Below are 13,807 nucleotides of genomic sequence, written 5' to 3'. Positions count from 1 at the left end.
CTAGCAACAACAAATATTGGTGAGGATGTGACAAAAAGGAAATCTACATTGTTGGTGAGAATGCAAACTGGTACACCCACTGTGGAAAGCTACTTGAAGGTTTCTCAAACAGGTAAGAATGAAGCTTCCATATGATCCAGCAATTCCACTTCAAAGTTTCTACCCAAAGCATACAAAAGCATTAATTCAAAAGGATACCTGCACCCCCATGTTTACTGCTGCACTATTTACAATAGGTAAGATGTGGAATCAACCCAAATGCCCAAAAATGAATGACTGGTTCAAGAAGATGTCATACATATGCACTATGGAATATTACTCAGCAATCAAAAATACAAATTCATGCCATTTGGGGCATCATATGGAGCTGGAAGGGATCATGCTTAATGAAATAAGCCAGAAAGAAAAAGAAAAACATCATGTGGTTTCACTCATTTTTTTTTCATCAGGAAAAAAAAAGTAATTGTAATAAAGTAAAAATGAAAATCAACAAACAACTATTAACCAGAGATATTCTATGGGGGACAGAGAGGGCAACAGGATCAAAACTGGGGTGGGAAGAGCACACAGGACTATGGTGATGACATATGGGTGAATTGGTGGTGGGAAGTCCATGGAGATTACAACTGTGATGAAAAAAATGTACAAAATGAAGAAAGATGTAAAAATACATTACACACACATACAAACACACATACACAAAATAACAAAAGAAAAAGAATGTCTTTTGTCCACAATATACTTCTATCTGGCTAGCCTTTGTTCCATTTATTTTAAGATTAAATTATTTCTTAATGGTAGAAGGTCATAACCTCTCAGTTACATGATATCTGTCTCTACTTTTTTTTCCCCTTGTGTGAGATGCCATCTGCTCTAAACAGAGAAGGTTTTGGTAGCTATAATTTATGATTACTGCAAGGCTATCACCATTTCCTAAATGTTGAACTCTTCAAACTTTTTCTGCTTAGTTTACTGTACTAGTTCAAAATCCACTTGCAATGATCAGAGCTGCTATTTGTGCCAACATAGTCTTTGCTTTTCTCATTTTTCAAAGGTAAAAATGTTATAGCTTGGTTATATATATAAAAAAAGTGCTCTACCTAAAACCCTGCAGTTTTAAAATAAAGATAATAATCAATAGTACCTCTCTTGAATGTCACTTTTCAAAAAAAATTTTTTTTTTAGTTTTAAAAATCTAAAATATATGTTTCATAATGAAATAAGGGATCCTTCCTGAGATATCTTCAACCAATTTCTTTAAAACAAACAAACTATACTAATGCCAAGATTATGCAATAATGAGATCTTTAAAAGTGTACCCCTTACATACACAAAGGGGAAATCTCTCCAGAGAGCTGTACAAATCACACCAAGCTGAGCATATTTTAGAATTATCTATTATTTAATTTTATACAAAGAGGTCATTATAGTTTCTTGAATAAAACTACTTTTTACTATTTACTAAATACAAATTTACTTAATAAATGTTAGTGGATCTAAAAAAATCAATCAATTATTTTAATTACAAGGACACATAAGGGATACATATTCATACCAATGTTTCTTAAACTTCTAACATAAGTAGGAGAAATTATGAGGGCATTTAAAGGGAAAGAATTAAAAACCAAGATACTTTAAGAGGAGTTTGCTTTGTTATTCCACAAATAAGTTACAGCAAAAGTTGTGTTTTTAGAAATTAAAAGAGGTAGTGGCATAGGGACATTTATATAGATTAATAGAACTGTAAGTACAGAAATAAGTCCAAACATTTATGGTTAACTGATGTTTGACAAAGGGGTCAATATAATAAAGAAAGCCCTGGGTCAACTAGGATAAAAGAATGAGTATCTATATGCAACCTGTCCTTATACCAGATACAAAATTAATTCAAAGTAGATGCTAGATATAAATTTAAGAATCAAAACTGTAAAATTTTTTGGAGAAAACACAGGTATTAATCTTTTTTACCCAGATTAGACAAACTCTTGAGTAAAACACCAAAAAAGAATAGTACTAAAAAAGGGATATGTGGGACTGACTGGTTAAGAACTTTTGCACTTCAAAGGACATCATCAATAAAGACAACTCATACAGTATGTGACAACATTTTTAAATCATATTAATATGACACATGTATTAAGAATACAAAAGTTTTACAATAGTTAAAAAAGAGACAAATCAAACCAAAAATGGTCAACAAGTTTGAATAGATATTGCTCCAAGAAAGATAAACTAATTTTTTCAATAAGTATGTGTGGCAGTGTACTTCATCAACCTGCCTGTTCTGCTCCCCACTCTGTCTCTGGTGAATCCTCTTACTGCCCTTGTACCTCTGAACTGTACCCAGTTCTCTATGCATGAATAAATTAGCCTTAAGTAAATTTTAAATCTTAAAAAAAAAAAATTCTTCTGAGTGTTCAACCACAAAGATACCATATAACTCAGTAAGAATAAAATTCCATACCATACCAAAGAAAAATAAAAACACATGACCACATAAAAAATTGTGAACAAATATTTACAATAACATTATTCGCAATAGTCAAATGGCAGGAACAAGATAATGTCAATCAACTGACTAATGACTAAATAAAATGACATATCTATACAATGAAATAGAACATACAATGACATATAACTTGACACAGAAAGGGATAAAGTATTGATGTGTGCTATATCCCCTAGATACTAAGAAAATAAATGAAAGTCAGACACAAAGACCACATATTGTATGATTCCACTTAGATAAAATATCCAGAATTTATATTTAGTATCCAGAATAGGCAAAATTTATAGAGAAATGAAGTAGACTAGTTGCTGCTGAGGCCTGGGAAAGGGAGAAAGAAGACAATAGCACTAGTTCTATTGAGTCCAAGATTTCTTAAGGGGAGGACAAAATATTCTAAAATCAAGTTAATAATGGTTACACAATTCTGTAAATATACCAAAAACTATTAAACTGTATCCTTTAAATAGTGAACTTTATGGTTGTAAAATATATTTCAATTAACGGTATTAAAACCTAGAAGAGATGAAAATATCACTTAATAGACTAATTTATTAAGAACGCAAACCAGCAGAGAAAAAAATTCCAACCTTCAGAACTTGAGTCCTACACTCAGCCATCACATACACCTTAGGTAATCTCTAACATGATCTTTCATACCAATACCTCAAGAAATAGGGGACAGCTTCAAAACCTTCAACTCTGAAAATGGAACTGGAACTCAAAACCACATCCTATACTAGGGAAACACTTAGTGATTTATGAATATTTCAAGTTACTGATATTTTATGAGGGATTGTTATTAAGAAGGCAGAAGAAATCTCAGAAACAGACTGATTCTCCTATCAAGTCTTCAGATGTCTGAAACCCCAGGCAAAACCTAGACTGAAAACACCTATGTCAGAAATACTCTGCAGTTTAAAAAATATCCCTGGTTAATAAAAATAGCAAAAAATTAACCTGAAAATTCCAAAAGTAGATTCTTTAATTTTAGAATTTACTGTATTTATAAGCAAACATGTAAATGTACAAAATGACTATTTACCTCTCTCATTTTTTAAACAGCAGTAAGAGAATAAAATATTAGGAACATGTCAGTAATAAATAGCTAGCCTTTATCAAAGCTAGCCTTTATCAAGGGATTTTCCACAAGGACCAAAAAACACTTGTTTAATTGTTGTTTTGTTATTTTTAAATGCTACTTTTCTTTTGTGACAAGAACAGTATTTTGAAGTGCTGGATGGCTTCTTGCCCTACATCTATGATACTCTTAAAATATCTGATAATCCAAAGAAATATCAGAGAGAGAAGCATGGAGGTCACAAGAGATACAAGAAATAAGGAGTCACATGCTTAGCACCCTAAAATGGACAGTGTAGAAAGAGGAGCTGTCCCATCAGAGATAATGGACCAACAAACAATTTCACTATGTGTTTCCTCATTCTCCTAATGATCGAGTGTTAAAAACATTTAAGGATAAACTAAAAAGCAAAGAGAACCCCCCTCAAAGGCTTCATGTAGATATATAAGGTTTACCTTCTTCCCTCCAGTCACAAACTGCTTGCAGCTGGATCTCACAAAATGAGGGTGCACAGCGACGATCTACAAGGAAACAAGGACAGATGACATTAGTTTAAGATTTGGGTTAACACAAAGAATGAAAACCTTTGTACATTACAGGTGACATGATCTAAAAATTATTCTGCCTTCTTAGTGGGAACAATTCCAGTAGTATTCTACACGAAATGAGGACATCTGAGTTTTCCTCTTGTGTGAAAAGATGTCTTTTACGAAGGCAAGTCAAAGCTTAAAGATGAAAATGAATTAGTTGTAGTTTCTGGCTGAGTGGGGTCCTTTTGATGGGACCCTCTAAATGGGCATCCCCTCCTGAGACACAGCAAGGGAAGTCAAACAAGACATCAAGATGTCACAAATGTTTCTAACTGAATACAAAAATCAGAGAAGCAGCTCAGAGAAAGAACCCATTTTCCAATGACTGAGTGCACCAAGGAGAACAGGCAGGGCTATACAGCTTCACAGACACCCCAGTGGGAAAGAAAACACAGCTGTAGGACCGAAGAGTTATAGGGCTAATGGCTCACGACCTTCCCTTTTATCTACAGCTTCAGTTCTGAGTCATCTGATTATCTTCACTTTCCACTCAATCTTCTCCCAACGCCCTACACCTATTTCTCCCAAGGGTGCTCCATCTTCACTGTTGTTTACTTCATTTGTCAGTATCTTATGGGAGGTCTAGTGGCTCCACTCAGTGCATGCCCACATTTGGGGCTCCCCTTTTATGATTATAAGTCTGCACATGCTCTGTCTCTTTATCTTTTTATCTACAAACCCACGTAATTATTGACTAATACAAATTTTTTTCTAGCCAGGAACACTGTTTGTAGGAAAATTATAGAATTGTAAAAATATATAAATATTTAACAATACAATATTAAAAAAAAACACATAATGACACCCATAAACCTTCAATCCAATACATGTTACATTCTTATTAATTAATTAGTACATTTCTATTCTCCCAAGGAACATGTTCCTCTTCCTGTACTGCCAAGTTTAGGGATCTAAGGATATGACTCCTTGTTTCTTTAAACATCTTCCATTCCAAGTTAGCCTTTCTTGCCTTTAACACTTTCTTAACCCACCCTAGATACCAACATCAAATTGTATCTATGTATTCTGTTGTTACCATAAATTTTTAAAATCTTTCATAAGAGTCTTAACTCTCTTATGTTTAACTCTAGAAAGCCACTGTTAATTCTGGAGCACCACTGATATCCCTCTATCACATGAACTGTTCCCTGTCACCTCTTCAGCTATAAGAAAAAACTGTGAGGGTCACTGCTTTTCACTGCTGTTTCCAATTTAGTAAGACTGGGCTTGGACTCACAGGCAGAGGCTGTGAGACTCTACCAAGGATATATGGAATCCGTTCCTTAGTGCCACTCCACCAATACTCCCTTTCATTTTCAATCTTCCCTCCCCTACTGACTTTTCATCACCAACCAAAACATGACCTGCAGAAATCTCCAGACACTGCCATCTCTCTGTCTCCCACAGACCCTCCCTTCCTCATCACCGAATTTCTTGAAAGAAGAATCTACACTGTTTTTTCTCATACCTCATTCTCCAGCTGACTTCTTGGTCAGATGACCCTACTGCTCTTGCAACCTGTCCTCATAGAGGTTGCCAGAGCCTTCATAATTATCAAATAAAAGGGCTTGTTTCAGTCCTTGCCCCATGTAATCTCCACTTTGTGTCTGAAAGCCCTCCCTCCCTTTCCCAGCACCACAGTTCCAGATCCCCTGCACCCCTTTGATTCTTCTTAGACCCCTTGCTGCATTCTCTTCCACTGCCTGAATCTTTAAATTAGTGTCCCAAAATTTCAGCATCAATCTTCTCTCTTTAACTTTAGCTGAGTGTCTTTTTAAATGATTTTTTCTTATTCAACTCTGGCTGTGAATTTGTGTTTTCGGAACCACTGCCTATCCTTAAGTCCACACTCATATTTCCAAAACCTCCGGAACATTTCCACCAGATGTACTACAGTCCTCCAACTCAATGAGCAACATCATTTGCAAAGATTCTCTTTGCAACTAATGGCATTCCAACATACCTTTATGAGCAAAAGTAAGAACCTAGTTTTATCCTCTGTTCATTCACTTTTTATCACTTTCATTCAAGCTTATTACCAAGACTTGTTAGGTCTATTTCACAAAGGCCTTCCAAAACCATTTCCTCTATTCCACCTTGAATCCTTTTTTTTTTTTAATTGAGAGCCTGTAATGCACTGCCAAAAGTACTGCATTAGCCTTCTCAATTGTCTCTTATTCCCACTTTCCTGCTTAAATTACTCTCCATTTGGGCAGATTTAGCTTTCTAAAACACATATCAGGTTCTATTACTTCTTCACCTGTTAATCAATAAATGCTTGAATAAACAAGTGAAAAAATGGAATGACCTCTTCCTTCCTTTAGCAACTAATAGTCACTTTAACTGCTACACACTATCTAAAACCGGTTCTCCTGCTCAGCCTTCCAATCTATACTGTATATAGTTCTGTGTTAATTTGCATATGTCATGTCTTTGCTCTTAACATTCAATAATTTCTCCTTATCTAGTAGAAGAGTCCAAATTCCCCAGCCTGACTATAAAGCCAACCGATCTGCTTCCAGATGCAACTCTCCGGACAAGCCAGTATTTTAAGCACCGTCTAAACTAGACTAATGCCATTTCCTAAATAACAACTTAAACTTTTTAGCCTCTTTACTTCTACTATATTGTTCTTCCACCTGGAAGTCAGTTTCTTCATCTGCCCTGTCCATTTATTAAAGCCTGGTCAAATGTCACCCCATCTATGAAGTCATCATTAATAAGAATGACTAGAAGTGACTTCTCTCAGCTTTGAATACCTGACCATTGCTTCTACTACTGAGTCTGTAGTTACAGATTTTCTGTTTGTGTGTTTATTTACATTTCACCCATTACAGTAAGATTCACAATGTACCTTGCATACTTTGTACCCTACTCGGATTTCAATAGTGTTTACTGTGCTATCAGTGCTGAATACATGCTTAATGAAAAACTTAATGCAAGACTGGCAGAGTTCAAAGTATTGTAATTCTTACCACCTTCATTGAAAAAAAATCACAACTTACTGAATACTTACTTTAATGGGACAGTCGAAAGTCTCATGAAATTCTTCTCCAGAGTACAGCCCAAACACTTGCACCTAAAAAGCAAATGGAGCCTGTAAGTTCTCTATGACAACAAAGAAGATTGATGAGTCAGTGAGAACATGAACTGTCATTAAAAACAAACATTTAATAGTCTAAGGCCCTTGTGATCTCTATCAGATACCTAATGAAAGAACTTCCATCAGAATGAGAGTAAGCTGCTATCCTTGAGTTTTTATTTGTTATATTATGATTTATAATTTAATTTTGATTTTATTGAGGTAACATTGCAATTGGACTTTTATAAGCATCTCACAGATAAGAGTTCCCTTTACACATCACAAATTGGTTTTATTAAATGAATGCTAATTTTAAAAAAATGAAAAAGGTATCAAAAGGCTATTAATATTTTTTTACGAACATCCCATATGCTATCTCTAAAGGAATTATTTTTCCTCCTCTTAAAGGAAAAAGAAGCTTCTATTTGTAGTCAGACATACGGACTTCATTTTCAATCTTATGCTGACTCTGTTAAGAGTATGTAAATGTAAGATTTAAGCTATTATTTACCATGCCCACCTTCGGGTTGCAACAGGCTACTTCATCCATACTTAAATCATCCATACTTAAATTTATTTATACATACAAGAACTGGGTATGTGTAGGACAAAAGTGTGGGGTCGGGTTGGGGGTGAAAGGATTCACCTGAGACAGAGCGGGAAGCAGAACAGGTAGACTGACTGAAATACACTGCTGTGGGGAGCAGCAGAGGAGGCAGGAGAGGTCTGCTGGGCCATGTGTGTCAGCTCCCTGGCTGGCAGGGGATTGAATTCATGCTGCAGTGCTGGCAATAGCTTGATAATACTGTCTATGGCCCCTGAGCAAGTAGGGAGGCCTCCAATGCTGAATCTTTTTCCTGAGTAATTTAGTTTAAAAAATGGAATAATGTTCATATTGTACAGGGTACAAGTCATAAGTTACAATTGGACAATGGTTTATATGAATAAATTCTAGCAACCACCACCCAGATCAAGAAATAAATCCAAGAAGCTTTTTCATATTCCATCCCAGTTAATAATAGCCTCGCAAACTAATAGCTACTCTGAAATCTACTGCCATAGATAAGTTGTGCAGGAGTCTGAATTTTATACAAATAAATCACATTCTATTTCACTGGCTTTCTTCACTCAATATTTTCTTTTGTTTTTCTTAGTTTTTTCATTTAACTGAGGTAACAGTAGTATCCTTCCCATTAGATATCACCACCACAGAATACCTGCCACCAAATCACCCACATTTCACCACCAGAATTCACTGTGCATTTCCTTTTAGTTCTTACACTTCTCTTACCCCATCTCTCTCTGGGTGCTTCAATTCTATAATCAACTTTCAAGGGATAGTGTCTAAAATATTCTTAAATCCTTTGACTGGTTTCTTTGTATTCCACATATTAGTGACACAATTCCGTACTTACCTTTCTCTTTCTGAATAATTTCACTTAGCATTATCCCTTCCAACTCCACTTATGTTGCTGCAAATGGCATAGGCTTATCTTTTTGATTATTTAGTAATATTCCATTGCAATGGAATATCTAGCTAGATACAGACCAACTGATTGATGGATCAATCAATAGATAGGCCAAATCTTGATCCAGTCATCTGTTTTGGGGCAAAACAGGTTGTTTCCATATCTAGGCTATTGTAAATAGGATTGCTATGAAAATAAAGGTGAAAATTTCCTTCTAAATTGATGTTTTCCTATTTTGAGGGTAAAGACCTAGGAATGTAATTGCTTAGTTAAATGGTAGATCCGTTTTTTGTGTGTTTTGAAAAACCTCCACACTACTTTCTTCAGTACTTTCTTTCATCAATCTACATGACCACCAACACTAGTAAGAGGGTTCCCTATTCTTCACAATTTTGCCAGTACTTGTTTCTAGTTGTTTTCACCTGGATCATTCTTATTGGTGTAAGAAGATATCTCACTATGGTTTTGACTTGCATTTCCCTGACGACATGTGATGATGAACTTTTTTTAATGTGCCTACTGGCCACCTGTATGCTTTTTCATAGAAATGTCTATCTCACTACACTGCCCTTTTTTTCCAGTGGGTTATTTTCTCTTGAATTGTATGAGCTCTCTGTAGACCTTTGATATCAGTCCCTTGTCAAATTTCCTCCCATTCCACAAGGTGTCTCCTTCTTTTAGCTATGGTCCTTTTCACTGTGCAGAAACTTTTAATTTTATGTAGTCCCACTTGTTTATAATCTTTTGTTCCCCTTGCTGCTGGGAATGGATTCATAAAGATATCTCTGAAGTTTATGTTCTGGAGTGTTTTGCTGTTTCAGATCTTGCATTCAAGTCTTTTATACATTTTGTGTGTATGGTGTGACACTATGATCTAGTTTCATTCTTTGGTATGTGGCTGTCCAGTTTCCCCAATACCATTTGCTGAAGATACTCTTCTTTCTTCAATGTATATACTCTTGACTCCTCTGTCATAGAGTAGCTGTCCATAAAGCTGATTTTCTGTGCTTTCAATTCTATTCCACTGGTGTGTGTGTCTTGCCTTATTCCAGTATCATAGTTTTACTTATTATGGCTTCATCGCATAAATTTAAGTCTGGTATATAATACCACAATTTCCCCTTTTCTGTCAGGATAGCTTTAGATATTTGGAGTCTTTTGTAGTCTACATGAATTTCAGTAATGTTTATTACATTTCTTTAAAGAATGTCATTGAAAATTTTATTGTAATTGCATTCAATCTATAGATTGGTTTGGGTAGGATGGCCATTTTGACAATGTTGATTATTCTAAATCATGAGCAGGGAATCTTTCCATTTCTTTATGTCTTCTGCTATTTTCTTTAACACTGTCTTATAGTTTTCCTTAGAGTAAACTTCCTTTTGGGTTTACTGCTGGTATTTATATTTTTTGATTGTATGAAATTCATGTGAGTGGGGTGGTTTTCTTAATTTGTTCCTCTTTTAGCTCACTGTTTGCAAATGATTTTGTGTATTGACTCATAACTTGCCACTTTTGTGCCCTGGTTCATGAATTAATTTTCCATAGAGTCTTGAGTGCTCTATACACATATACCATGCATATCTATACATAGAATCATGTTATCTGCAAATACTGATAGTTTTAATTCCTCTTTCCCAATGTGGATTTCATGTCTTTTTCTTGCCTGATTGCACTAGCTAGGACCTCCAATACTACATTGTATAGTGTTGAGAGTGAGCATCCTTGCTTGTACCAGACCTAGTGGAAAAGCTTACAATTTTCCCCATTGAGAATGATGCCAGTTATTTGTTTGTTATATATTACATTTATTAAGTTGAGACAATTTCCATTCATCCCGTTTTTCAAGGATTCAAACACTTCTTGGCATCCATAGATATGATCAGGCATTTCCCCCCCTCTTTTTTGACGTGGTAAATTACAATGATTTTTAAGATGCTGTCCAATCCCTGAGTACCTGACATGATTCCTTCTCAGTCACAGAGTATGATCCTTTTAATGCATTACTAGATTCAGCTTGCTAAGATTTTGTTGAGGATTTCTGAAAACAGTGTGGAATCATATTCATTACAGAAATTGTTCTGTAATTTTCCTTTTGTGTGTGTGTTGTCTTTGGCTTTGATAGCAGAGTAGCTTTGCCCTCATAAAATGTATTTTGAAATGTTTTGAAATGTTCCTTTTTCAAGTTTTTGGGACAATCTGAGCAGGACAGGTATTGTATCTTCGAAGGTTTGGTAGAATTCACTTGTGAAGCCATCTGGTTCTGGACTTTTGTTTGTTTGGAGAGTTTTGATTAGATTTCAGTGTCCTTGCTTATAAATCCTGTTCAGGATTTCTATTTTATTCCTAGTGAGTTTTGTATTATTGTATAATTCTAAGAATTGGTCCATCTCTTCTAGGTTATTGAATATGTTAGTCTATAAAATCTCATCATATTCTCTAATTATCCTCTGCATTTCTACAGTGTTGGTTGCAATTTCTCATTTGTTTTTGATCCTATTTATCTGAAATCTCTCCCTTGTTTTCTTTTTAACCTGGCAGAGATTTTTCTATTTTGTTTACTTTTTTAAGAACCAGCTTCTGGTTTTGTTAATCTTTTAGACTTCTAAAATTTCTATTTCATTTATTTCTGTGAGACTTATTGGTATTGTTGCAGATAGTGATAATCTGGTTCTTAGTCACTGCATGTAGTATTTCAGTGTATGACACCGACTTGGTTTATACATCCATCTTCTAGTGATCTTTCGGTCTGTTTCCAGATTAGGGCTGGTATGAATGCTGCAATGTACATTCTTCACAAATCTTTTGGTGGATATATATATATATATATATATATATATATATTCACAGTTATGAAGTGTATAGAATTAGGACTGAACCATCGAGTCATAGAATTTGCTGCACCCTATCATATTTATTAGACAGCTAAACTATCTCACAAAACACTTTTGACAAATTTGCGTTCATACCAACAAAGCATAAGAATTCCACAAACTAGGGTCACTCCGAATCATTTGCCAATACATGGGGTTAAGTAAACTCTTTTTCTTGTCTTTAGAAAAGTGGTATGTTTTTCTTTAAATTTTATAGGAATTCCCTAATAATGTCACCTTAGTCTAACAGCTTCTTAGTGAGGTTTTAAATTACCAATTCAATCTTTAAAAACAGGCACAAGGGGCCCTCCCAGGTGGCACAGCAGGTTAAAGCACTGCACCAAGAAGCTAAAGCTGCTTCTGTAAGAGTTTGATCCCTGCCTGCCCCTGAGGTGAACCATATGGACTAGCAGACCTCTCCTGATCCACCTGCTGCTCCCCTCAGCAGTGTACTTCCACAGTCTGCCTGTTCTGCTCCCCACTCTGTCTCTGGTGAATTCTCTCACCACCCCTGCACCTCTGGCCTGTACCCCAGTTCTATATGCACAAATATATCTTTAAAAAATATATAGACACAAAACTATTCAGATTTTCAAACTCTTTTTTTAATCTTGGAAAATTATGAGTAAAAGTTCACTTTGACAAGTCCAAAGAAGACAATGTACTTATTTTATGGTATAATTTTTGGAGATAACGTACTCATTAAAAGATAAAAGTTCTATGAAATTTCATTCGTTTTATATGACAGTTGTTTTTACACCCTTGTGCTAAATAAGTATGTTACTGGGTCCCCAGAACAGTATACAGAGGGAATTTGACTTACCCTCAGATAGTCTGCTAGAAGGTATTTTTGAAATAGCAAATGCCTATCTACCCCACCATCACCTTGCTACTCTTTGTTCAGAGTGCATTAAATTACTACTCTTATTTAAATGTGTAATCACTAAGGTTATATGAGATAGCCCAAAAATTGCAAATAAGGTATCTTTCTACACTAAAAAAAAAAAAATGTAGAATTGGGGAAAAAAAACATTAAAAATCTTCAAATATTTGCCAAATTTGAGTGAAGGTGAATATCAGACCTCAAATTAGGAATTCTAAGACAGAAGTTGAAACTAAATGAAGTTGACTACTCATTCAAGTGGATAAACTTCCTTCTGTGCTAGGCTAAAGGTGATAAGAAGAAAAGGTAGGCTATTTTTATTGTGCCAAGTAGTAACAACGTGTAAACAAATGATGCATGAGCTTGTTAAAAAAGTCTGAGGTGTCAACTGTAAATGAGAAGACAGTGAAAGACAAACAATGTGTGATTTCAACCAAATATGGAATACAGAGAAAACAAACAGATAAACTACATAAAACAAAAATAAATTTTGGAATCAACTTATGGTTGCTAAAAAGGAAGGCGGAAGGTGGGTGGATAAACTGGGAATGGGATGGTGAAGGAATGATAGCGTTGTTTAGTGGCTAAATGTCATAAGGTCCCGCGTTGATTCTCAGTAAAGAATATCTTAACTTCTATCATGGTATGATACAATGTTATTTCAATTAAAGATAAAACTAAATCTAATGTTGAAAATTAGGAATTGTGAGAGTAAATTCCCCTTTAAAAATGATGAATTCATATTGAAGATATAAAAACACAGTGCAAGGAAGAATGAACAGAACAGAGAACAAATCACAGAAGCTTAGCAAACAGACTGATATTTGTCACTACTCTCGACAACAGTAAGAAGCAAAACTGCCACTTTCACCCCCAGGATAGGGGCTGGAGGAGTTTGCTGAAGACACTGAAGCAAGATGAAAGCTCATCGGTCAGTGTCTGCTACTATGTACATTTCTTGAACTGTCCTCATTTTCTTTTCAGTATAACAAACACTGTGTATATTATTCGGTATTAGTTCAGTATAACTTCACAAGACAGATCTCATGAACTTATCAGTACAAGTAGTGTAATGTGTAAAGCCTTCAATGCGTTTCGCTCATTTCACTAATATGACAGCCCAACTAGGCAGTCACACATTATACTACAAAATCTAATCTGCTCTCTTGGCATGGCCAGAAACATGTCAGTCTCATGTGCTGCTAAAGCCATTAAAGCCCAAAAACAATTCTCACTTATTCCCTCTTTATTTTGATTCTCCTCTCCCCAGACTTCCAGCCTCCCCTCCCCCAATCAATTAATCTGTGAAAGGAATGCATTAAA

General features: G+C 35.2%; 1 protein-coding gene across 1 annotated transcript in view; it reads right to left on the bottom strand.

Moving 5' to 3' along the window:
* Nucleotides 1-13,807, bottom strand: part of VPS41 (vacuolar protein sorting 41 homolog (S. cerevisiae)) — a 186,294-nt gene that overhangs the window by 86,172 nt on the left and 86,315 nt on the right. Inside the window, exons 6-7 of the mRNA XM_012720747.1 lie at nucleotides 7,194-7,256; nucleotides 4,043-4,108 (exon numbers count right to left, since the gene is read on the bottom strand). Coding sequence (XP_012576201.1) covers nucleotides 4,043-4,108; nucleotides 7,194-7,256 — 129 coding nt within the window. The remainder of the gene's footprint in view (nucleotides 1-4,042; nucleotides 4,109-7,193; nucleotides 7,257-13,807) is intronic.

This window comes from Condylura cristata, unplaced genomic scaffold (genome assembly GCF_000260355.1).
Source record: "Condylura cristata isolate star-nosed mole 26May11 unplaced genomic scaffold, ConCri1.0 scaffold00005, whole genome shotgun sequence".
NCBI lineage: Eukaryota > Metazoa > Chordata > Mammalia > Eulipotyphla > Talpidae > Condylura > Condylura cristata.
The sequence above is the reverse complement of the archived record's forward strand: the minus strand, read 5'-3'. Positions and strand labels throughout refer to the sequence as shown.